This window comes from Colobus angolensis, unplaced genomic scaffold (assembly GCF_000951035.1).
Source record: "Colobus angolensis palliatus isolate OR3802 unplaced genomic scaffold, Cang.pa_1.0 Scaffold135, whole genome shotgun sequence".
Classification (NCBI taxonomy): Eukaryota; Metazoa; Chordata; class Mammalia; order Primates; family Cercopithecidae; genus Colobus; species Colobus angolensis.
In genome coordinates, this window is record NW_012114433.1 from 3,224,201 (window position 1) to 3,251,033 (window position 26,833).

Consider the following 26,833-nt stretch of genomic DNA (forward strand, 5'->3'; position numbering starts at 1 on the left):
AGGCTGTAGTGAGCTGAGATCGTACCACTGAACTCCAGCCTGGTGACAGAGCAAGACTCCATCTCAAACAAACAAACAAAGTTATTTTTGTACAGCTGTATAGTGTTTGTGTTTTAAGCTACGTATTATTCCAAAAGAGTCAAAGAGTTTAAAATTAAAAGTTTATAAAGTAACAAAGTTACAGTAAGCAAAGGTGTTTACTATTGAAGAAATCAATTTTTTAAACAAATTGAGTGTAGCCGAAGTGTGCAGTGTTTCTAGAGTCTACAGTAGTGCACAGTCCCAGGCCCCACATTCACTCAGCACTCGCTCACTCACTGGCTCACCCACAGCACCCTCCAGTCCTGCCAGCTCCATTCATGGTAAGTGTCCGTACGGGTGTGCCAGTTTTCCTTTTATACCGTATTTTTACTGTCCCTTTTCTATGTTTAGATACACAAATACCACTGTGTTACAGCTGCCTACAGGATCCAGTGCAGTCACAGGTTGTGCAGGTTTGTGGCCCAGGAGCAGCAGGCCACACCATCTCGGTCTGTGTGACCCACTGTGGTGCTGACATGACAACCACATGGTTGTTGTGAATGGACGGTTGTGAATGGACGTCCTGTTGTGAATGGACGGTTGACTGTATGTGCTCCTTGACAGGACTGAGAGCCCTGGCCTAGACCCTCAGCACACCCTCCCATAATCATTCTTCATGAGAAAGATGAAATGACATGGCGCTTGAAGGTGTGCCAGTAACACTGCTAACCAGAGAGAGGTGGCCACGCAGGAGGAGAAATAGCATGGTGAGTACATTAAGTTTCCGTGGACTCTGTCCTGTATGCCACATTTTTTCTTTACTCTTCTAAAAGGCAAGTTAATAAATCCTATACGTCATAATTCAAATCATTCTAGGATTCAAAACATTCACTATAAAATTTCTACAGCATTCCTATACTGATACATCTGCAGGCCACTGGATTTCCCACTATGCTGCCACACATGCCTCAGATTTACTCTTGCGTTACCTCATTTCATCTGTCGAGCCTTTCAGTTTGTTGCTAAGCTTGAAGGTCTCTAAGATTTTGTCTTCTGGGAGAGACGGCAAAGGAGCAGGCATCAACTGCAATAAAAACAAAAATATTTCAGCTTCAGTCGCCAGCTCCATGCCTCCTGAAATCCAGCCAAGGGAACCGCCACAAACAAGGCTGAAGACCCCGAGGCACACTCACCTTTCCAGGAAGACCGTTTGCCTTAGCAAAGGGATTTTCTGAGTGCAGGGCAGGCTGGCCTTGGCAGCTGGCACCATCGGGCAGCAGGCCATTTTCTTTTGGGTCACTGTCGCTGTCTGCACTATTAGCACCGTTTAGGGTCATGGGTTCTTGGAGCTCGTGCGGAGCAGCCTCCTCATCTTCGGCATCTCGGCCGGGAGAGTGGGAGCTCGCAATCGTACCAATCCCATTCTCCTTGCCCAGCCCCTTCGACTCCTCGTCGGAGTCCTCAGAGGACTCGGCGCCATAGGGGACTAGCACGCTGGAGTTCAGCTTGGATTTGCCATTCATCACGGGCTGGGAACAGGATTCGCTGTGGGGGATCGGTTTTGTTACTTTACTAGAAACTGACATCGTGGATGCGTTCGAGGTAGACTGTACTGCAGAATTGGTAATGGTAGAAGAGGGAACGGGCTTGGTAGCGTTCTCCAAAGAATTGCTATGAAGGTTAGGCTGAGACTGACACTGGCGAACAGGCAACTTGTTGTGAATACTGATTGTAATTTTTTGTTTCTTAGGATGTTCTGGGATCACTGAAGACCTATTAACTGACCAGTTTTGGACAGAAGCTGAAGCATTAACAGGACTAGCCCTGTTGACACTGGAATTCCCGTTAGGACTTGACATGGAACTGCTTGGTGTGTCTTTCAATGGTCCAGTCCCATTTAAGTGAGGTGGATTCTGGAAGTAAGAAAAGCACCAGCCAGTCAGAGCTCCAGAAACATGGTCACAGAAACACAACCCATTTTGGCTAATGGGTCCTTCCCATTTTGCTTTTTTTTTTTTTTCAGGACTAACAAGTTTCATACACCTGGAAATGTTCTCTGTTTTTCTCAATCCCTCCTACCCACGCATACTTTCTACAGGCCCTAGTTTTCTGGCAATAAATCAACAAACAGGACATACATGTTTCACAGGATACAATCCTCAGACCAAACTCTTTCTGTTGCAGATCTGATCAAAATCAGCAGGCCTGTGGCATGGAGTCACACACCTGCTCCCTGGTTGGGTTTCCTGGGAGCTCACCGCTGCAGAGTGCCAGGAAGGAGGAATCACCCTGGCCTCGGAGCAAAGGAGACGGTCACATGGGCAGAGAGTAGGGGCTGCTTCAGCCGCTGCTCGCTCAGCCATGACCCCCACCACTGCCCCATAATGTCTCCACATTCTCCTCATGCAGTAATACATTCGCTGCAGGTTCCCACCATGGCTGCTGCATCCCCATGGAGGCACAGGCCTGAATGCCAGTTAATAGATCATGTGTGGCCTTCACGGTGCCTTCTCAAATACCTGAATTAGCTGCCATCTTAACACTGGAAAGCTTCATGGTAAAAACAAAAACAGTCTGGAAAAGCAATGCCAACCACCCCTTCCTACAGGGCACATGCCCTCCTGTTTGCCAGAGTCCTGATGTTACTCTGCAGCAGAGCCCAATAGGGGAGCCCACTGGGCATTTGATGTGTGACTCTGTTATACCTCAAATACTGCCTGATGTCCATAAAATAAAGCACACAGCTAGACAGTGTATGTGATCATCCAAAACATACTCAAGCCGAAAAGCTGTGAAGATGCCACAGCCCAGATGAGGCCCCCACTCTGGAATTCTGTGTTCCCTGTGACACTAGCTCACTACTGTTCGCCCCGACGGGACCAACAGGGAGTAAAATCAAACCCGGGGGACAGCAGCCAGAAACACCACACCCCTGAAATGACGAAATGGACCTAATGTGTTGTTGTAAACAGATCGCTTTCCTGGAGTCCAAGAGGAATTAAGAATGGAAGTCCAGAGGGGACCTAGAATGTAAGGATGCTGACACCCAGGCTTTCCTCTTTCCTCCCCACTGGTGCGGTATGCTGTGTATTTTGGGGTTTTTGTTTTTTCGGAGGGTTCTTTTGGAGACGGGGTCTCACTCTGTTGCCCAGGCTGGAATGCAGTGATGCAATCTCAGCTCACTGCAACCTCTGCCTCCTGGACTCAAGTGATCCTCCTGCCTCAGCCTCCCGAGCAGCTGGGACCACAGCACACACCACCATACCCGCTGATTTTTGTAGTTTTTGTGGAGACGGGGTTTCACCCTGTTGCCCAGGCTGGTCTCAAACTACTGAGCTCAAGTGATCCACCTGTCTCGGCCTCCCAAAGTGCTGGGATTACAAACGTGAGCCACTGCACCCGGCTGTTTTCTGTATATTTGAAATACTGTGTAAGAGGGTTTGATTAAACTGTGAGAAGACATTCAGATGTATTTGAGGACACAGAATCACTACAATTGAACTTGAGAATCTGAAGTTACATTTTAAAAATTAACATAAAAATGTTCTTCTCCCTATGGACTGTTACCTTTATCATGTGAGAGGGAAGCTGTGGTCCGATAAACCCTGGCGCAGCCTGTTTGTTGGTGACAACCCGCTGACTGATGACAGGGCGGGGAGAGGACTGGCCGGGGCTATGGGTGGGATGAGTAAGTTCACCTCCATTTTTCACATCATGAGACCTGGAGACAAGGAGAGTGATACTTAGGGTGACACAGGATACCTCCTTAGGAGAGATTCATTTATAAATTCAACAGCATTTAACCCCTCAGGCAGAAAACTGATGAAAAAAATAGCATGTTTATGCTACACCATATGGAGCTATACACATCCTTTCCTTCAGGCTAACGTCAGGCACTCAGATCAGGAGACAACAAGGATAACTGGGTAAATGAGGCTTTGTAAACTGTGTATTCTGAAGATGCTATTTCATCTGAAAGGTTTTTTTTTCTGTTTATTCATATTTTCCTTTTTTTGAGACAGGGTCTTGCTATGTTGCCCAGGCTGGACTGCAGTGGAACAGTTATTGCTCACTGTGGCCTTGCCCTCCTGCCTCAGCCTCCTGAGTAGCTGGGACCACAGACATGCACCACCACAGCTGGCTAATTTTTTTATTTTCTGTAGAGATGGGGTCTCACGTTGTTGCCCAGGCTTATATTTTTCTAATTATAAATATATGCCACTGTAGAGTATCTATAGTGTCCAAAAAAGTCAGAAACAAAATTCTACCCCTCATCTTGGCCTGAGGCCTCCTCTGATTGTCATCTGTGCTTCAGCCCAACTGCCGAAATCCAATGCCAGTGTTTAATATTTCAACGTGCAGACATGAGCACTCTGCCAGTTAGACATTTGAGGATATTCTTAATTTTCAGCTATCAAACATTTTTTCCAAAAGTGGAGTGAGTGAGTGAGTGAGCGAAAAGTATATGCAGCCACAACAGGACAGAGCTGGCCACGGGCCCTGGCCTTGGCCTGGAAGGCAACTGACCTGTGCTCCAGGTTGGGAGGCGCTGGCTGTGACCACGCCAGGTACTCAGACGCCCCTTTCCGAGGTCTCCACTCACTGTCCTGTGGCTCCTGGTCCACTCCATTGCTGCCTGCAGCAGAAGCCCACCCTCCTCAGCTACCCCCTCTCCCTGCAGCTGCACCTTCAGCGCTCACGGCCACAGAGTGCGATGCGGAGCAAACTCATCATCCTGCTCAGACACTACCTTTCTTACTCTCCAAGCACACGGCAGAGTTGACAGTTTTTGGTTTTGTTTTTTTGAGACAGAGTCTTGCTCTGTTACTCAGGCTGGAATGCAGTGGCCCAATCATGGCTTACTGCAGACTCAGCCTCCCCAGACTCAAGTGATCCTCCCACCTCAACTTCCCGAGCAGATGAGACCACAGGCCCACAACACCACACCTGGCTAATTTTTTCGTATTTTGTAGAGATGTGGCCTCACTATGTTGCCCAGGCTGGTTGGTCTTGAACTCCTGGGCTCAAGTGATCCTTCTATCTTGGCTGCCCAAAGTGCTAGGATTATAGGCATGAGGCACCATGCCCAGGCTAGAAGTGATCTTTAAGCTTAAAGATCTTTAAGTTTTTTTTTAAAAAAACACACTGAATATTGAATTTAAATATGTTGATAAGACAAGAAAAAATAACATACCAGAAAATTTGGCAGTTTGTTTTCATGACAATACCTGATATAAAAGAGCACATAGGCTTGTTGGCTGAGTACCGATCTAATATCACTGGTAGACACAATGGAGTCATTCATTTGATACCAGAGGCCATTGCTAGCCTGTAAATGAGGGCCAATAAAAGACAGAGATTAGATTTAATTAAATGTGGAACACAGTCAAGAGAAATTTTTTTTCTTTTTATTTTTTTTTGAGATGGAGTCTCACTCTGTCACCGAGGCTGGTGTACAGTGGCGTGACCTTGCAATCTCCCCCTCCTGGGTTCAAGCAGTTCTCCTGCCTCAGCCTCCAGAGCAGCTGGGATTACTGGCAGGTGCCACCACACTCAGATAATTTTTTGTATTTTTAATAGAGGCGGGGTTTCACCATGTTGCCCAGGTTGGTCTCCAACTCCTGACCTCAAGTGATCCCCCAGCCTCAGCCTCCCAAAGTGCAGGGATTAAAGGAGTAAGCCACTGCACCTGGTCAAGAGAAATATTTTTACAACAGGTATTCACATTTTAACTGTAGAAGTTCCACCTCTCCCTACCTCAAGAATGCTACTGCTGTCTTACAGCATGTATGTAACAATAGTTAATAGCAAATCTGCACAGCTTACTTTTATGTAGCAGAAGTAATGGCCAGCATGGCAATTAAAACCAGTGTGGACCAGCACTGCATACAAGACGTAAACAATCGGCTCTCCGTTGGGTTGAGACATATATGGCCGAATATCAAGATACTCAGGGTATTTCACATCCTAAACAGAAATGGAAAAAGGAGAAACATTTCTGAGGGCACACATCATTCCACATATTCAGGTAGAGCGTATTTAGAGCTCCCTAGGACGGGAGACCCACAGAACACCTGAGTCCTGTGATGTTCTAGAAAAACCTAATGCATTTAAAAAACCTAATGCATTTAGCCACCTTTTTTTTTTTTTGAGACGGCGTGTCACTCTATCACCCAGGCTGGAGTGCAGAGGCATGATCTCGGCTCACTGGAAGCTCTGCCTCCTGGGTTCAAGTGATTGTCCTGCCTCAGCCTCCCGAGTAGCTTGGATTACAGGTGCACTACCACACCCAGCTAATTTTTGTATTTTTAGTAGAGATGGGGTTTCACCATCTTGGCCAGGCTGGTCTTGAACTCCCGACCTCGTGATCCACCTGCCTTGACCTCCCAAAGTGCTAAAATTACAGGCGTGAGTCCCTGCGCCTGGGCTAGCCACCTTCGAAAGGGCATGGTTAACCAGAAGGACAGCTGAATCTCAGTGTATTTAAGGCAATCCTGCTGCATTTATTATTTTCTTTTAACAAGTCAAGATCTACATTAAGTGAATTCTTCAAATCCATCAAAGGACAGAGTAACAAAATGACAACTCTCAACATTAATCATTACTTTTATTTTTTTTTTGAGACAGAATTTGACTATAGCCCAGGCTGGAGTGCAGTGGCACAATCTCGGCCCACTGCAACCTCTGCCTCCTAAGTTCAAGCGATTCTGCTGCCTCAGCCTCCCGAGTAGCTGGGATTACAAGTGCCTGCCACCACACCCAGCTAATGTTAGTATTTTTAGTAGAAAAAGGCTTTGCCACGTTGGCCAGAGTGGTCTCAAACTCCTGGCTTCAAGTGATATGCCTGACTAGGCCTTCTAAAGTGCTGGCATTACAGGTATGAGCCACCACACTCGGCCGATTATTTAATTTTAATAATTCGGGAATGGATAGTTTATTTCTCTTGCACGTTATTTAGTTTTTGACCACTTTCAATCTTCAGAAAGTGGGAAGAAAATGGGAAAATTCAGTGTACTACCAATCAGAAAACAAACACACAAGACAAAATGAACTCTGGTGAAAAGGTGGCAGGGTCTAGCAGGAAGTCCTCTTTGGATTTCAGATTATACAGGCTCTCCCTGTATCCCTCATAACCATGGGTACCAACAAAATGGACAATGAAGCCCAAATGTAGGTAATAGTTAACAATTTTGTCATGAGAAAGTCAAGTCCTTAATCCTTAATAGCTACAGACACGTAAGCCTTGAGAGGCTCGACACAAAAGATGATTAATGACATCATCCACATACCTTAGCAATTTTTCCACCAGTAAAATTTGCAAAACGTTTCAGAGAAAGTGTAAGAACATTAGAGGATCTATGGATAGTGAACCTCTTTGAAGCTGGAACCATCTTTTTACACCTTGAAATAAACAGAAACAAAAGTTTAAGGAGACGAATATATACACACAATTTTTGGTATTTTGGTCTTTGTTATCATTCTCAAACATTCCACATTAAGGTTCCAAAAAGGACAGTGGATGAGAAACACCAGTCTTCAACCAACAGTGAAAATATTAACATTAAAAATATAGGGGGAACTGCTTACTTAGCGTGAAGGGAAAGGAAGTTAGGACAATTCTGAAGAACCAAGCCATGTGTGCCACCAATAATGTTAAAATTAGGTTAACACAACTTTCTCTCAATTCAAAAGAAACTGAAAAATGAACATGTTCAGACTGGTATAATTATGTGAAAATATGTCTTAAATTCATCTAATTTAAAAATAATATTATTATATGAAAAGAAAGCCCTAACCAGAAACAAAAATAATAAAAATAAATATTAGAAATGTCTGTAGAATTTAAAACAAAGGCAAAATCCCTCTGGTCTTGAAGATTTGATTAAAAAAATTACTCATATTACCTGACCACGAAGTGGAAATCTACTTAAAAACATATGGAAGAGCATTCTTAAAATAGGCACTCCTGACTTCATGGGGAAACATATTAACGAATAATCAAAATTAGAGTTTTCCAGCAAATGCTATCCCTGGGAACGCTCCCTAAGAGAGAAGGAGCCTAGCTATCCCAGAAGAAAGTGACTCCCCACCCGACAGCAGCCCTCTTATCATAAGAAAGTCAAAGAAAATGCTATTCGGCAGACAGGGGGTGCCCAGCCACACCTGAAGCAGCACTGCCAGGGGAGCAAAGACAGTTTTACCTCTCTCCTCCCACAAAATCTGCCCAATGTCATGCCCCAGGTTTTCACGGGCACAGAGCTGCGCGTCTTGCAGAAATGCACACATCAAGACATTCTGGGCTCTGGCCTTTGGATGACAGGGACCCAGTGTCTTCCAGAGGGTATCAGAAACTCAAGCAACCTAGACGCACCAAACTCTCTCCAACCAAGCCTGCCGGCCACCCCCACTGGAGCAGCCAGCATCAAGAACCAAGTCATCACCCAGCGTACTTGCTGCACTTGTATGAGTTTTCTCCATCAAGCTGTTCTGGCTTCACAAACTGCTCCAACGCCTTGTTAACACTCTGAGCAGCCTGGAAAGAGAAGAGGCACAAGCACCACATCACCACACACCGCCACTTGTGTCTGGGTCTCGCTCTGCCGCCCAGACTGGAGTGCAGTGGCACAATTACAGCTCACTGCAGCCTCGACCTCCTGGGCTCAAGCAATCCTCTCACCTCAGCTTTCCGAACAGCTAACACCACGGGCATGGCCACCATGCCCAGCTAAAATTTTCATTTTTTTGTAGAGACAGGGGTCTCGCTACATTCCCCAGGCTGGTCTCAAACTCCTGGGCTCAAGTGATCCTCTCACCTCGACCTCCCAAACTGTTAGGATTACAGGTATGAGCCATCATCCCCTGCCATGCCCCTTACTTTTTAAAAGAAAGAACAGAAGACTCAAAGATATAAAAGTAAATAAGACGTTTTATGTAAAAAGAAAATTTTCCAAAAAAAAAAAAAAAAAAAGAAAATTTTCCAGGATGGCTCACGCCTGTAATGCCAACACTTTGGGAGGCCGAGGTGGGCAGATCACGAGGTCAGGAGATCGAGACCATCCCGGCTAACATGGTGAAACCCCGTCTCTACTAAAAATACAAAAAATTAGCAGGGCATGGTGGCACGCACCTGTAGTCCCAGCTAATTGGGAGGCTGAGACAGGAGAACTGCTTGACACCAGGAGGTGGAGGCTGCAGTGAGCCGAGATCGAGCCACTGTACTCTAGCCTGGGCAACACAGCAAGACTCTGTCTCAAAAAAAAAAAAAAAAAAAGAAGAAAATTTTCCTTTAGTAGTATGATGTTCACTTTTCTATATCTAAACACCAAATTATATCCCCTCCCATTAAAAATGAGCAGATTAAAGTTAACAAAAACACAAGAGGATGCTCATCGCAGCATTACTTAAAACTGCATAAAACTGGAATCAAACCAAATATCCACCAGCAAGGAATTTGGCATAGGAATTAGTCTATCCATTCACTGCACCACACACTGCCCAGACAGCACACTCACACAGAAAGGTCTCCAACAGAATTACATGAAACAGTGAGTAGCCAGACAGACATCAGACACAATCCCGTTTATATAAAAAGTGAACAGTACATTCTGGAGCAGCACATATCAAACTGTTAAAAAGAATGCATTCGGAGGGATAGCATTTTACATATATCTGCAATGTTACTCATTTTTATCATAAGCATGTATTACATCTGTAACCAGAAAAATGCAAGCTCAAGAACAAAAAAAAAATAGGAATTCAGAAAATGCAAGAGGCAGGCTGGGCACAGTGGCTGTAGTCCCAGCTACTCGAGAGGCTGAGACAGGGGAAATGCTTGAACCCCGGAGGCGGAGGTTGCAGTGAGCTGATATTGCGCCACTGCACTCCAGCCTGGGTGCCGGAGCAAGACTCCGTCTCAAAAAAAAAAAAGGAATAATAACCATCTATATTTGGCTAATACAGAAAATCTAGTTTTATTAAGATATTAAATGAAAATTCAGGCCGGGCACAGTGGCTCATAACTATAATCCCAGCACTTTGGGAGGTGGGCAGATCACGAGGTCAAGAGTTCGAGACCATCCTGGCCAATAGGTAAAACTCCATCTCTACTAAAAATACAAAAATTAGCTGGGCATGGTGGCGTGTGCCTATAGTCCCAGCTACTCGGGAGGCTGAGGCAGAAGAATCAATCACTTGAACCCTGGAGGCAGAGGTTGCAGTGAGCCGAAATCACGCCACTGTATTCCAGCCTGGGCGACAGAGTGCGATTCTGTCTCAAAAAAAAAAAAAAGAAAAGAAAAAGACAAAGAAAAAGAAAAAGAAAATTCAAAGAGTAATACAAAAAACTTTTAAAAGCTTTTTCATGATGCTTACTACACAGCTTGAATAATCCCTCCAAATGAAATCTTAGCATACTGAATTTTTCAATTTATATTCTCTAACAAGTAGTCTAAATTACAAATGAACTATAAATAGTTACATGACTTATTTTAAAAATGTAATTACTCACATAATTATGAAATTTACCTTTATCTCCAATGTTATATCAAGATATGGATCAAAAGTATCTGAAACGCCCTTGCAATTTAAACATTTGACTGAAATAAAAATAAAATGCAAAAGATGAGCAAAGTATAATCATTACAGCAACATCAACTATTGAAATGACGAAATACAATTTTGAAATTTAAAATTTTTTAACTGTAATTTTTCTATCAATTGAACAAAAACAAGTTTTAAATTAATACTACTCATAATATGGGTGGAAAGTGTAATGAATTTGACCCTCATATACTATTGGTTAGAATCAAAACTGGTATAACCTTTTAGAAGGACAAGCTGACAGAATTAAAATTTATAATACACACTCCCTGTGATCCAGAAATTCTAATACTAAGAATTCATCCTACATATATACTTTTACCCAGACAGAAAGCATATGTGTATGGATGCTCCATGGACAACAAAACACAAATAACCTAAATCCCCATCGCTAGGGGACTAAAATCAAAGGAACACTACTCCAACTGTCGAAGGCTGTTAGGCCTGTGTGCTGAAATGTAAAAGACTGCTAATACGAAGAGACAAATGGAAGCAGTGCACACAGTATGCACAGGAAACTACCAGTGAACACAGTATGCACAGGAAACTACCAGAATGATTTACTACAACCTGGCACCGGGGTTGCCTTTGGGTAAAAGAAATGAGAATCTGGGCTGGAGAGAAGTACTTTTCCTTCCTTCCTAGCAGGACTAACACTGTCCTACTTTTACCATTTTTTAACCACATGCGTGTATCATTTTATCAACTTACAAGCAAAAGCTTACCTCTAGATCTTAGGTATCCTCCAAATATCTGACAAACAAGAGTGGTGGCCTGGGTGTGTCTGTCTAATCTGAAAAACATCAAACAGTGACATGGGAGAAGAGCTTTGCAAAAACTCCAGATGCTGTGACCAGATTTCAAACACATGTGAGCTTACAAAGATCAAGAATTCTAACAGGACAGCCATGGAAAATAAAAGGATGGCACGTGTGGCAGCCCAAGAGCATCCCTGCCTGGCCAGAACACAGGGAGGTCTGGGAGTAGTGGGAGGAGAGGCAGAGCTGTGGGAGCTGTGTCTGTCAAGAAGGGACTTGGGAAGCAAGGCAGGAGTCTGGTCCCGAAGCAGGAAGACGGCAGCCTCCGGGGGCTGCGGCCTGTGCAGGAGGAAAGGGAGCGCAGGCGGAAAAGGCAAAGAGTCTTCCTCTGACCCAAGTCTGTCACCACCCAGACGATGAGGGCCTAGACAGGGCGGTGCTGGGGCAGGGAGAATGCAGCGGGAGATCTACCAGGTGTGCTCAGACAGCACCAAGCGGCTTAGGATGCATTATCGAACTATCTCCTCGTTCTTCCTCTTGAGTTTAGATTTTAAGGAACAAGCTACAGGAATCAGTAACTGATTGGGGTGGGGGTTCAGGAAATAAATACAGGTTGGAGGGCAGCAGAGAAAAGAATACGTCAGGCACAACTAAAAAGGAGAAGCAGCTAGTTTGAGATTTGCAGACGTCTGCTGATAATCAGAAATTAAACAGCTGCAAGACCAATGTTTATTTCCTGACATCTATGACTGAGCAAACTCAAACTGTTACAGTAAGATACATCTGTAAATGTCAACCATTTAAAACTAATGCACATCACCTAAGGAAGAGGCAGAGCAAAGCCAAAAGGTAAAGTGAACATACTTCTGTGTGCTTCCAACAAAAAAGGTGAAAATGAATTCTGATAAGAATAAATTACACCTGGAGATCTCAAATGAAGAAATGGCTGGCGCTTTGTTGTACTTACTTATTGCTGCCATTCAAGCATGCTTTTTGCATAGCATCAACAGTGTATTGAAGGAATTCATGGGCATCTTCTTGGTTTCCAAAACGGAAGTGCCTAGCTATACCTGTAAAATTTCAGTAAAGACAAGGTTTTATCATCACACATAATAAGCCTAAGTTGTACACCCCAAAATATATCTTACAATAATATGTTGGTTGGAAAACTCCCAAATACTTACTTTATGAGGAAATAGCACTAACGTAAGTCACTAACATAAGCTATAAGCAGGATCAGGCCCTTTAGACCAGAATCCCCAACTGTTTCGGCACCAGGGACTGGTTTCATGGAAGGCAATTTTTTCACAGACCAAAAGAGGGGGTTGGGATGAAACTGTTCCAGCTCAGATCATCAGGCACGAGATTCTCCTAAGGAGCGTGCAACCTGGATCCTATGCATGTACAGTTCACAACAGGGTTCGTGCTGCTATGAGAATCTAACACAGTCACTGATGTGACAGGAGGCAGAGCTCAGGCGGGAATGCTCACCTGCTGCTCATGTCCTGCTGTGAGGCTCAGTTCCCAACAGGCCACATCAGGTACCAGTCCACAGCCCAGGGGTTAGGGACCCCTGCTTTACACCATTAAAAGTCCACAGCAGCTAGAGTTTCTGAGAGTCTACAGAGTAGCTACAGAGTGACTCATGTTTTTAGCAAGTTAATAAAGTTACACTTGAATAAACTGGCTGTTTTGTCTCAAGTTTGTCCAAAATGCTATGTTGGTGATTTTAAATTGGTGCTACATCTCTATAATAGAGAATCCATTCAAAACATAAATATCCCAACCTGTCTAATTCTATCCCAATGACCCACAGAAGAAATTATATTTGCAGGTGCAGAGAAACATTTCAGTCCTGTTTCTAATTGATTACACAGCTACAAAACCAAATTATTATTATTATTATTATTTTTATTTTTTTTTTTTTTTTGAGACGGAGTCTCGCTCTGTCGCCCAGGCTAGAGCACAGTGGCTGGATCTCAGCTCACTGCAAGCTCTGCCTCCCGGGTTTACGCCATTCTCCTGCCTCAGCCTCCCGAGTAGCTGGGACTACAGGCGCCTGCCACCTCGCCCGGCTAGGTTTTTTGTATTTTTAGTAGAGACAGGGTTTCACCGCGTTAGCCAGGATGGTCTCGATCTCCTGACCTCGTGATCCGCCTGTCTCGGCCTCCCAAAGTGCTGGGATTACAGGCTTGAGCCACCGCGCCCGGCCCCAAATTATTTTTAAAATTACAATAAAAATTAACACAAAAGTATAAGCAACATCACACTAAAACATATATACTGAATTTTACATGTGTATGAAGGTATAAAATGTTCCAGCTTAAATCATATGAAACTGCCAACACTCCACCAGTTTAGACCTACAAACCTGACAACTTCATGATTTAACCATGTGTGTATCAGTGGATACACACATATACACACACACACAGAGCAAATGACATTTTCTTAAAAGACTAGGTTTAAAAATGTTAGTCATGCCTGCTATATAAGTATGTATAAAAATAAATATATGCGGTCAGGAGTGGTGGCTCACGCCTGTAATCCTAGCACTTTGGGAGGCAGAGGCGGGTGAATCATGAGGTCAGGATATCGAGGCCATCCTGGCTAACATGGTGGAACTCCGTCTCTACTAAAAATACACAAAATTAGCCGGGCGCAGTGGCACACACCTGTAGTCTCAGCTACTCAGGAGGCTGACGCTGGAGAATCGCTGGAACCCGGCAGGCGGAGGTTGCAGTGAGCCAAGATCGCACCACTGTACTCCAGCCTGGGCGACAGAGCGAGACTCCATCTCAAAAATAAATAAATAAAAACAAATAAATAAATATATGTATTATTAGCCAGGCACGGTGGCTCACGTCTGTAATCCCTGCACTTTGGGAGGCCAATGTGGGTGGATCACCTGAGGTCAAGAGTTCAAGACCAGCCTGGCCAACAAGGTGAAACCTCGTCTCCACTAAAACTACAAAATTAGCCAGGTGTGGTGGTGCACACCTGTAATCCCAGCTACTTGGGAAGCTGAGGCAGGAGAATCACTTGAACCCGAGGGGCAGAGGTTGTAGTGAGCCTCGTGCCACTGCACTCCAGGTAGGGCGACAGAGCAAGACTCTGTCTCAAATGAAGGAATAAATGAATGAATGAATGCATACATGTATAAACAATCTAAACCTCCCTGGCTAAATTTTGCCAGGCTTCAACAATATTTCAAAGGTTTTTGGCTTGTCTGTTGTGGTCTATCAATAATGCCAAGGACCAATATAAGACCTCTTTAATCTTCAGTGGCTTTCTAGGCAAAAAGATTACAGTTTGTTACTGTATAATTTCACATCCCTATAATTACCCAGTTAGATGCCAGATTGAGTTATAGTTTTGTTTGTATGTATTTTTTATTCCAACTCAGTTAATTAACATGATGTAAAAGTGTACTGCAAAAACACACAGAAAGTATGTAAGAAAATTTCATGCACCTATCCATTTAAAATTTAAAAATTAAATAGAAAAAAGTAAAATTTATCCACAAATTTGCTAAGCTCTGAGTATATATTCTTTTAAGACTGTAATTAAGTTGGGCACAGTGGAGCACATCTGTAATCCCAGCTACTCAACTAGGGCAGGAGGATCACTTGAGCCAGGAGTTCAAGAGTCACCTGGGCAAAATAGTGAGACACAGTCTCACTTAAAAAAAACAAAACAAAACAAAACAAAAGAAAAAAGAGAATTAACCTTATTTATTTCTTATTTATTTTTACTGCTGCTTGCAGAGCAGGGCTAATCCACAGGCAGTGTGTCCAGAGTAGCCTAATTAACTTTATTTTGACAATTTCTGTCACTGTGCATAGTATAATAATCATTCACCAAACTGAAACTAACTAAAAACTGTTTACAAAAACCTGTGAGACAATATCAGAATTAGTATTACTCAGCATAGAAATCCAAGTGTCACAGCAAAAACACTATAAAACTTACCAATTATTTTAACACATTGATTTTTAATAGTTTAACATTTGTTCAATTGAATAGTCTTTAATATATTGTCATCTTTTGCTTTAAAGTTTCAAAATGTGTTTATATAGCAAATGCTTTATTAAAAATTTGTTATTAAAGACACAGCCACGCATGACAAAATATAATTGCTTTCTAATACATGAGGGGTTCGGTTCTTCACCAGTTGGACATTAAGAATAACTAGGTAATAGGCCGGGTGTGATGACTCACACCTGTAATCCCAGCACTTTGGGAGGCGGAGGCAGGTGGGTCACCTGAGGTCAGGAGTTCGAGACCAGCCTGACCAATATGGAGAAACCCCATCCGTACTAAAAATACAAAATTAGCCTGGCATAGTGGTGCATGCCTGTGATCCCAGCTACTTGAGAGGCTGAGACAGGAGAATCGTTTGAACCTGGGAGGTGGAGGCTGCAGTGAGCCGAGAGAGCACCACTACGCTCCAGCCTAGGCGACAGAGCAAGACTCTGTCTCAAAAAAAAAAAAAAAAAGAATAGGTAATAAATACAAATATAAAACTACAATAGTTAATACTTACGCCGCATCTCATTGATGACAAACATTGGTTTAATAACATCCCCAGGATTACTGAGTGCCTGGGTAATATGTGCTTGCATTGTACACATCATACAAAAGCCTTCTGCATGACCTGAAAGATAGATGATAATCCTCCAAATTAGCAAAATACAACTATATACACACATCAAGGCTAATTACAAATCAGGGGCACACTTCCTGAAATGAAATAATAGCTGCTATATGCATGCCTTGAGCTATCTACTTTTATGCATTTTCATTTACTTTTCTTTGTTCTTTTTTTTTTTTTTTTTTTTTTTTGAGATGGAGTTTCACTCTGTTGCCCAGGCTGGAGTGCAGTGGCACGACCTTGGCTCACAGCAACCTCTGCCTCCTGGGTCCAAGCGATTTGCCTGCCTCAGTCTCCCAAGTAGCTGGGACTACAGGTGTGGGCCACCACGCCCGGCTAATTTTTTTTTGTATTTTTAGTAGAGATGGGGTTTCATGTTAGCCAGGCTGGCCTCGAACTCCTGACCTCAGGCAATCCGCCCACCTCGGCCTCCCAAAGTACTGGGATTACAGGTGTGAGCCACCGCCCTGGCCTCATTTACTTTTCTAACAAACCTAAGTGATAAGTACATATTAGCTCTCTTTCACAAGACAGGAAAAAGGCTCAGAGAGTTTAAGTTTGCATAATGTCAGTTATTATGTGACAGACACATAATTGGATTCAAATCATACTCCTTCAAATTTGAAAGCCAGTGATCCTAGCTACTCTCTATACTGGAAAAGCAAGGTTTTTTCCCTCATACCACCATTTATCTCAAATGCTAAAAGAATGTCTCCCACAGCAGGGATTAGACATCACTGTGCAGGCCATGCACCATGGCTCAGCCTATCATCTCAGCACTCTGGGAGGCCGAGGTGGGTGCATCTCTTGGGGCCAAGAGTTTGAGACTAGCCTGGGCAAGATGGTCAAACCCTGTCTCTACAAAAAATAAAAAGAAAATTAGCCCAGTGTGGTGGCATAAGCCTGTAATCCCCGCTACCCAGGAGGCTAAGGTAGGAGGATCACCTGACCCCAGGGAGGTTGAGGCTGCAGTGAGCTGTGATCACACCACTGCACTACAGCCTGGGCAACAGAGCGAGACCCTGGCTCAAAAAACAAAGAAAGAAAAGAAAAAAGAAAATAATCTCTGTGTAAATACTCCGGCATTGCTGGACACAGATGGTGGTCTCTATGGCATATCTTTTTTTACAACTTTCTAAAAATGTAAAACTCATTCTTAGCACATGCTAAGTGGTGCTACGGCATCTAGTGGGCAGATGCCAGGGATGCTGCTAAACAGCCTCAAACGCACAGGACAGCCCCTCACAACAAAGAATTGCCCAAAGTGTCAACAGCACTGAGGCTGAGGAACTACCTGACTAAAGGCTGCCCAGACGTACCTAATAATGCTTAAAACACCACAAAAGGATCAAACTATTTCCAATTAACTTTGTCCCGCAATAAAGCTCAAAAATACTTTTTAAGAAATATAAAAATCTCAGCACCCAACAACATAAAATTCATTCTGTCTGGCACCCAATCAAACAGTACAAGGCACGCAAAGATGCAGGAATGACCAGTAACAAGGAGAAAATAAATAGAAAAAAACCCAGATATAACACAGAAAATATAATCAGAAGACAATAACTTTAAACAAGATATTACAAATATATTCCTATGTTCAAGGAAATGAAAAATGGAAGAACACATTAAGAAGAAACATGGAAATAGATGCAAATCTACTTATACACATGAACAGTAGAATCTCTGGGATGAAAAATACATCAGATGCACCAGGTGCGGTGGCTCACGCCAGTCATCCCAGCACTTCGGGAGGCTGAGGCAGGCGGACCGCTTGAGCCCAGGAGTTTGAGACCAGCCTGGGCAACATAGCAAAACCCCATCTCTACTAAAAATACAAAAATTAGCCAGGTGTGGTGGCACGTGCTTGCAGTCTCAGCTACTCCAGAGGCTGATGTGGGATGGGAGGACCACCTGAGCCCAGCAGTTGGAGGCTGCAGTAAGCTGTGATAGCGCCACTGCACTCCAGCCTGGGCAACAGAGTAAGACCTTGTCTCAAAAAAACAAAAACAAACAACAATAACAAAAACACCAGATGGGATTAATAACAGATTAGACACCATATAAGAAAAGATTAGTGAACCTGAAGATACTCATTATGGGTAGAAAATATCCATAATAAAACATAAAAAGAACAAATCTCAAAACAACAACACAGAGTACCAGTAAGCTATGGGACAATTTTACGTTGCCCCTGATATACATCATTAGAGCCTGAAGGTAAAAGGACAGCATAAATATTTCAAGAAATAACAATTATCTACAAAGGAAAAGCACAAGGGAGGTTTTTGGGAAGAGGCACGGTTTCATATCCTGACTGAGCTGTCAGTTCACATGAGTCTATATTAATATTCAAGGGAAACTTACACCAAAAAAGTTAAGTTTTCAAAAGTCACTGAAAGTTGTCAAAATTTGACAGAAATAATACATGTACAGATCTAAGAACCTCAACAAATTCCAGTAGTAGAAACATGAAGAAAACTACACAAAGCCCCACTGCTTACAACCAGTGATAAAAATCTTAAAAGCACTGGAGATAAAAACATTACATAGGCTGGGCTGGGTGCGGTGGCTCACGCCTGTTAACCCCAGCACTTTGGGAGGCCAAGGCAGGCAGATCACAAGGTCAGGAGATCAAGACTATCCTGGCTAACACGGTGAAACCCCGTCTCTACTAAAAATACAAAAAAAAATTAGCCGGGCGTGATGGCGGGCGCCTGTGGTCCCAGCTACTCAGGAAGCTGAGGCAGGAAAATGTCGTGAACCAGGGAGGCAGAGGTTGCAGTAAGCCAAGATCGCACTACTGCACTCCGGCCTGGGCAAAAGAGCGAAACTCCATCTCAAAAAACAAACAAACAAACAAAGAAAACATTACATAGGCTGGTGCAGTGGCTCATGCCTGTAATCCCAGCACTCTGGGAGGGGGAGGCAGGGGGATCATTTGAGGTCAGGAGTTCCAGACCAGCCTGGCTAACATGGTGAAACCCTGTCTCTACAAAAAATACAAAAAATTACCTGGGCATGGTGGTGCATGCCTGTGATCCCAGCTACTCGGGAGGCTGAGACAGGAGAATCACTTGAACCTGGAGGCCAGGGTTGCAGTGAGCTGAGATTGCACCACTGCACTCCGGCCTGGGCCACCGAGTGAAACACGGTCTCAAAAAAACGCAGGAAACAAACAAAAACAAAAACAAAAAACCACCATGTATATAGGAACAAAGGTAAAACCAACAGACTTCAGGCACAGCACAGGCCAGAAGACAGTGGAATAATATCTTCCAAGTATTAAAAGAAAAAGAACGCGCCAGGTGTGGTGGCTGCCCTGTAATCTCAGCACTTTGGGAAGCCGAGGCCAAGTGGATCGCTTGAGCGTAGGAGTTCAAGACCAGCTTGGGCAACATGGCCAAAATCCTGTCTCTACAAAAAATTAGCCCGGCATGGTGGTCAATGCCTGTAGTCCCAACTACTCGGGAAGTTGAGGTCGGAGGATTACTTGAGCCCAAGAGGTTGAGGCTATATAATATCACACCACTGCACTCTAGCCTGGGTGAGAGTGACAGCCTGTCTCAAAAGACAAATAATGTTAACACAGAATTCTACACCCCATGAAAACATCGTTCAAAAACAAGCATGAGACTAGCACTTCTGGGAGACAGAGTAGAGGTAGTTTTCTATTCATCCTGCCAAGTACAACAACAAATCCTGACCATTGTATATAAAACGAACCTTAAAAGGCTGTGAAAAGTAGAGAAAGAGACATGCTAGGGACCTCAGGACTCAAGGAAGACACGGTGGTGAGTTCCCTGGGGTTTCTTTGTGCTTCTTCTAGTCCAGACTTGGAGCTAAGAAGTCAGCAACCTGGAAACCCCAACAACTGCAGACAACTAAGCCCAGCAAAATCCCTCCCGCTCTCTCCAATCAAAGGAGGAGGAAGGGGCAGCCTCGTGTGACAGAAACCTTTAGAAATCATCGCTCTACTTCAGCTTCTGTGTGTATTTTTTTCTGTATGTTATGATGTTTGGTTTGGTTTGTTGTTTTTTTTTTTTTTTTTTTTGAGACAGGGTCTCACTCTGTCACCCAGGCTGGAGTGCAGTGGCGGGATCACAGCTAACTGCAGCCTCTACCTCCCAAAGCTCAGGAGATCCCCCAATTCGTCTCTCGAGTAGCTGGGATTACAGGCGCCCACCACCATATCCGGCTAATTTTTGTATTTCAGTACAGACAGGGTTTCACCATGTTGGCCAGGCTGGTCTCAGACTCCTGGGCTCAAGTGATCTGCCCTCCTCTGCCTCCCAAACTGCTGGAAGTGTAAGAATTATGATCATGTTTTGACATTCTAAAGATCTTTCTGGCTGGGGAGAGGCTGCCCCTCAGGCTAGCCAATTCTTAGAGGTAGCAAAGGGCTCAGCATTCGTGCAAGCCTTTGCTATATAGACTAACCAATCCAGAGCTCTTCCTTCTCCATCCACCTGCCTGTGCACCCCAGGAGGCAACACTCCTCTGCCCTAACCATCTCAGGGCCAGGTGCCAGGCAACTCTGGGCCACGCCTGTGGCTTAGAGACCACTGAAATTATTCAAACCAGCCAATCCCAAATTCTTCCCCCTGCCCTACCCTGCTTTTCCCACGGAAACCTCAACGAAGGCTCTGGCCAATAATGCCTTCCCCTTGCTCCTGTCTTCTGCTTCCTGACCCCTCAGGGGTCCTTACCACATGGCCCTGCATGGTGTGACGTGTGAGCATAAAATCTCTATCTTCCTGAGCTTCTCCTGTGTCTCCTCTTGTGGCTGCACCTGACCAACCATCTCATAAAAGAATACAAAAGACATTCAAATACCACAGAAAAACTATGGCCTCACCTCTACCCACACCAGCAAAAGCCACAAGAAAAGAGCCTAGACTTACACTCAACAGGCCGTAGCAAGGCACCCTAACCCACACTGGGTTGACGGTAGAGAAAGCAGACTAGGAGCTGGGGCTTGCAACCATACTGTATGAACAAACCCTGTCCCACCCCATGTTGCTGGTGACAATCACATGGGGAGCCCAGATTTCCACCCACCCAACAGTAAAAAGCCACCTCTACAACTCTCCCCTACTATGGCCTCCCCAGCCCCCGGTGAGGGTCAGAGTCAGGACTGTCACCGTCACTTAGTGGTAACAAAACCACTCCCACTGGAGTGTCCACGGAGACCATGTGGGGAGCAGGAACTTCCACTTCCACCCAGCAGGGACAAAGATCCCCAATTCCCACCTGGGGTGCCAACGGAGGCTGAGTGGGGAATGTGGGCTTCTACTCCATCTGACATCACTTCCTCTGCCAGAGCAGTGTCAGAGCAAGCTGGCTAAAACAAAGGTTAGATAAGACTCAGTGTCTTATAAGATAATACCAAAATATCCATGGCCAGGCATGGTGGCTCATGCCTACAATTCCAGCACTTTGGGAGGCTGAGGCAAGAGGACTGCTTGAGCCCACGAGGTGGGGGCTGCAGTGAGCCATGATTACACCACTGCACTCCAGCCTGGATAACAGAGTAAGACCCTGACTCAAAAAAATAAATTGTTTTAAAATCCAGCTTTCAACTGAAAATCACTCATCATACCGAGAACTAAGAATCTCTCAAACAAAAATTACAACATTGCCTGATATGGTTCTAAATGTATACAGAAGAAAAAAAAATTTTTGTTTTTGAGACGGAGTCTCACTCTGTCACCCAGGCTGGAGTGCAATGGCACGATCTTGGCTCACCGCAACCTCTGCCTCCTGGGTTCAAGTGATTCTCTTGCCTCAGCCTCCCAAGTAGCTGGGACTACAGGCACACGCCACCACACCTGGCTAATTTTTGTATTTTTAGTAGAGACGGGGTTTCACCACGTTGGCCAGGACGGTCTTAAACCCCTGACCTCAGGTGACGCCCACCTTGGCCTCCCAAAGTGCTCGGGTTACAGGCATGAGCCACCAGGCTCGCTCTTTTTTTTAGGCAAAGCCTCACTTTGTCGACTAGCCTGGAGTGCAGTGGCACAATCTTGGCTCACTGCAACCTCTGCCTCCTGGTGGTTCTCCTCCCTCAGCCTCCCGAATAGCTGAGATGACAGGTGCCTGCCACCATGCCCGACTAATTTTTTGTACTTTTAGTACAGATGGGGTTTCGCCATGTTGACCAGGCTGGTCTCGAACTCCTGACCTCAGGTGATCCACTTGCCTCGGCTTCCCAAAGTGCTGGGATTACAGGCATGAGCCACCACGCCCGGTCTAGAAGAAACGTTTTTAAACAATTGTAACTAGTGGAGAGTAAAGGACATAGGGAAGTAATGTTTCTATACTTCCCTCAATCTAGTAAAATGACAATACCAGTAAACTGTGGTAAGTTGTGTGTGTGTAAATGTGGTCCCTATAAGTGACCACTAAAAAGGCTCCAGACACAGTGGTGCACGCCTGTAATCCCAGCATTTTGGGAGCATGAGGCGGGTGGATCGCCTGAGCCCAGGAGTTTGAGATCATCCTAGGCAACATGGTGAAACCCTGTCTCTACAAAAATTAGCCAGGCACGGTCGCACACACCTGTATGTAGTCCAAGCCACTTGGGAGGCTGAGGCAGGAGGATCATTTGAGGTTGGGAGATTGAGGCTGCAGCGAGCTGAGATCGTGCACCCACACTCCAGCCTAGGTGACAGAGTGAGACCCTGTCCTCGACCCACCCCCAAACAAAGAAAGATAGACTCAAGTAAAGCAAAATGATGTAAATTTGAAAAATACTTTCAAGTATTCAAGTAACCCACAGAGAAGCAAGACTAAGAAAACAAAGATATACAAAAATCAACAGAACCAAAAACAAAATATTAAATGGCAGAATAAGCCTTAAGTCTTAAAATATCAATAACCACCTTAAAGGTAAATGTTCTAAACAAATGAGGGTGAAGGACACCCAGCCTACAGTAGCAGATAGTTAAAAGACACAGACTGACAAAATGGATTGAACAACACAACCCAACTATATGCTGTTTACAAAAAAACTCACTTCAAATGTCATGATACAGGCAGGCTGAAAGTAAAAGGATGAAAAAGATATGTCATGCAAGCATTCATCAAAACAAAGCAGGGAAAAAATTTTATCTGGGCGTGGTGGTGCACACCCGTGGTCCCAACTGCTCCAAATGCTGAGATGGAGGATTGCTAGAGCCCAGGAGTTGGAGGCTGCAGTGAGCCATGATCACACCACTGCACTCCAGCCCAGGTGACAGAGTGAGACCTCATCTCAAGGAAAAAAAAAAAAGCAGGGGCCAGGCACAGTGGCGCACACCTGTAATTCCAACACTTTCAGAGGCCAAGGCAGGAGGATCACTTGAGGCTAGGAGTTCGAGACCAGCCTGGGTAACACAGCGAGACCAAATCTCTACAAAAGTAAAAAATAAAAAAGTTAGCTGGTCATGGTGGGACATGCCTGTAGTCCAAAGCTAATAGGAAGACTGAGGCAGGAGGATAGCTTGAGACCAAAATTTTGAGGATGCAGTGAGCTATGATCACACCAATGCACCTGGGTCTGTCTCAAAAGATTCTGTCTCAAAAACAAAGAAACCAACAACAACAAAAAAAGCAGGAATGGTTAAATTAATAAAGAATAAAGTAGACTTCAGGAACATAGTAAAGATGTTAATCCCCCCAAATTAAGATACAAGCTTAGTGTACTTCCTAGCAAAATCCCAGCAAAATATTTTGTATACAGAAGATTATTTTATAATTTGTAATGAAAAGCAATGGAACTAGAATAGCTGAAACTATTTTGAAAAATAAAGTGGACGGAATCATTCTATCCGATAACAAGACTTATTACATAACTACAGTAAGAAGGACTTGTGTAGAGTGGTAGACACATACATCATCACAACAATAGAAACCTGGAGACAGACACACAAATATGCCCAAATGATTTTTTTTTAATTACAAAGATACAAAAGCAATTCAATGGAGGAAAGACAGCTTCTTCAAGAAAATGACGCTGGAGCAAATGATATCCAGACAAAAAAATTCAGCTTAAACCTCGCAGTTTCTACGAAAATTAACTCAAAATGGATCACAGACTTAAATGTAACACGTAAAACAATAAAACTTACAGGAAAAAATCTGCAGGATCAAGAGCTAGGCAAAGAGATCTTAAACTTGACACTAAAAGCACAATCCATTAAAGGCTGACCAATTGAACTTCACCAAAATTAAAAACCTCTGTCTGTAAAACATCCACTAAGTGGATGAAGACATTTTACAGATGGGGAGAAAATATTTGGAAACCACATATCCTCAAAACTTGACAGTACAACAACAAAGAACATGATAGAAAATGAGGGAAAGATACAGACACGTTTCACCAAAGACAAACAGATGGCAAATAAGCACATGAAAAGATGTTCAACACCTTTAAGCTTAGGGAAATGCAAATGAAAGCCACAATGAGTTATCACTACACACCTACCAGTACAGGTAAAATGAACACTAGTGACAACAGCAAATGTTGGCAAGGATGCAGGGAAGCTGGAACTCTCATATATTGCTTTGGCAGTTTCTTATAAAATCAAACATGCAACTACCATATAACCCAGCATTTGCAATCCTGGGCACTTATCCCAGAGAAATAAAGACATACTGACAAAAAGAGTTATATACACTCATGTTTATAGCAGCTCCACTCACCATATCCCAAAACTAGTAACAACCCGGATGTGTTTACCGCAGCTCCACTCAAGATATCCCAAAACTAGGAACGACCCGGATGTGCTTACCACAGCTCCATTCAAGATATCCCAAAACTAGAAACAACCCAGATGTGTTTACTGCAGCTCCACTCACATATCCCAAAACTAGAACAACCCGGATGTCCATTAATGTAAAAGTAGTTACAGTGTGGCGTTATCAGGCCGGGCATGGCGGCTCACGTCTGTAATCCCAGCACTTTGGGAGGCTAAGGCGGGCAGATCACGAGGTCAGGAGATTGAGACCATCCTGGCTAATATGGTGAAACCCTGTCTCTACTAAAAATACAAAAAAAATTATCTGAGCATGGTGGCAGGTGCCTGTAGTCCCAGCTACTCGGGAGGCTGAGGCAGAATGGCCTGAACCTGGGAAGTGGAGCCTGCAGTGAGCCAAGATTGCGCCACTGCACTTCAGCCTGGACAACAGAGCAAGACTCCGTCTCAAAAAAAAAAAATAGAAACTGTGGCGTATGAATACCATGAAATACTACCTACCATTGAAAGAATTATTAATACATGCAACAACCTGGATCAATCTTGAGAGAATTACGCTAGGTGAAAAAGCCAATTCCAAAAGATTACATACTATATAATTCAGGTAACATTGTTGAAATGACAAAATCATAGAAATGGAGAATTAGTGGTCACCAGAGGTTAAGGGAAGGCAGGGACACAAGTGGGCTTGGGAAAGGGAAACATGATGGGTTCAGTAGGCGATGAAAATGCTCTGTATCTTGACCATATCAATGTCACTACTGTGCTTGTGATATTCCATGTACAGTGTCATCACTGGGGGAGGTTCAGTAAGGGTACATGGGATTTCTTTGTATTATTTCTTACAACTGCATTATGAATCTACATTTACCCCCAAATAAAACGTTGAGTTTTTTAAAAAAGCAAAATAAAGACATTTCAAACCAAAAAACAAAACAAAACACTGAAAATCAACAACAAAGTAAAATAAGCAATCCCTGCCCATAAAAAAAAATAAATAAGAAAAAAAAATGGATATCTGGAGTCTGGATACATAAAAAGGAATGAAAAGCAGAGGAAACGGTAAACAAGTAGGTAAATAGAAATGATTTTTTAAAAGCTTTAAACTATCTAAAACAAAACTTTTAAAATGAATTTAAAGGAAAAAATAATACAACAATGCATGACAACAATAGCACAAAGATGGGAAAGGAAAGCTGGAGTATATTATCAAAATGTTCTTACACTACATGAGAAGCAGAATATTGTTATGTTTTGTTTTGTTTTTTGTTTTGAGACAGAATTTTGCTCTTGTTGCCTAGGCTGGAGTGCAGTGGTGCGTTCTCGGCTCACTGCAACCCCCACTTCCCAGGTTCAAGCGATTCTCCCACTTCAGTCTCCCCAGTAACTGAGAGGACAGGCGCCTGCCACCACGTCAGACTAATTTTTTGTATTTTCAGTAGAGATGAAGTTTCACCATATTGGCCAGGCTGGTCTCAAACTCCTAACCTCAGGTGATCCTCCAGCCTCAGCCTTTCAAAGTGCTGGGATTACAGGCGTGAGCCACTGCGTCCAGCCTGTTTGTTTGTTTTTTTTTTCTTGAGACGGAGTCTCGCTCTGTTGCCCAGGCTGGAGTGCAATGGTACAATTTCGGCTCACTGAAACCTATGACTCCCGGGCTGAAGTGATTCTCCTGCCTCAGTCTCCTGAATAACTGGGATTACAGGCATGAGCCACCATAGCTTGGCTAATTTTTGTATTTTTAGTAGAGATGGGGTTTTGCCATGTTGGCCAGGCTGGTCTCGAATTTCTGACCACAAGTGATCTGCCCGCCTCAGCTTCCCAAAGTGCTGAGACTACAGGCATGAGCCACTGGTGCCCAGCCTGAGAAGTGGACTTTTATTTGAAGGTAAACTGATAAGTTAAAGATATAACCTGAAGTAATCACCATGAAAAAAATATCAAAAATATGCCAATAAAGCAGATTAAAATATATCAGTCCAAAAGAAGGCAGAAAAAAAAGATTTTAAAAGACAACCAAGAATAAATAGGACAAATAGGAAAAAAAAAAAAAAAACCCAGCA

The 26,833-nt window shown here is 43.8% G+C and overlaps 1 protein-coding gene across 1 annotated transcript in view; it reads right to left on the reverse strand.

The window, feature by feature from the left end:
• USP42 (ubiquitin specific peptidase 42) overlaps window positions 1–26,833 on the reverse strand; it is a 46,784-nt gene that overhangs the window by 6,220 nt on the left and 13,731 nt on the right. The window contains exons 3-13 of the mRNA XM_011934405.1: window positions 15,925–16,035; window positions 12,346–12,448; window positions 11,346–11,413; window positions 10,546–10,616; window positions 8,472–8,554; window positions 7,311–7,422; window positions 5,848–5,988; window positions 5,250–5,350; window positions 3,589–3,742; window positions 1,215–1,934; window positions 1,011–1,105 (exon numbers count right to left, since the gene is read on the reverse strand). Coding sequence (XP_011789795.1) covers window positions 1,011–1,105; window positions 1,215–1,934; window positions 3,589–3,742; window positions 5,250–5,350; window positions 5,848–5,988; window positions 7,311–7,422; window positions 8,472–8,554; window positions 10,546–10,616; window positions 11,346–11,413; window positions 12,346–12,448; window positions 15,925–16,035 — 1,759 coding nt within the window. The remainder of the gene's footprint in view (window positions 1–1,010; window positions 1,106–1,214; window positions 1,935–3,588; window positions 3,743–5,249; window positions 5,351–5,847; window positions 5,989–7,310; window positions 7,423–8,471; window positions 8,555–10,545; window positions 10,617–11,345; window positions 11,414–12,345; window positions 12,449–15,924; window positions 16,036–26,833) is intronic.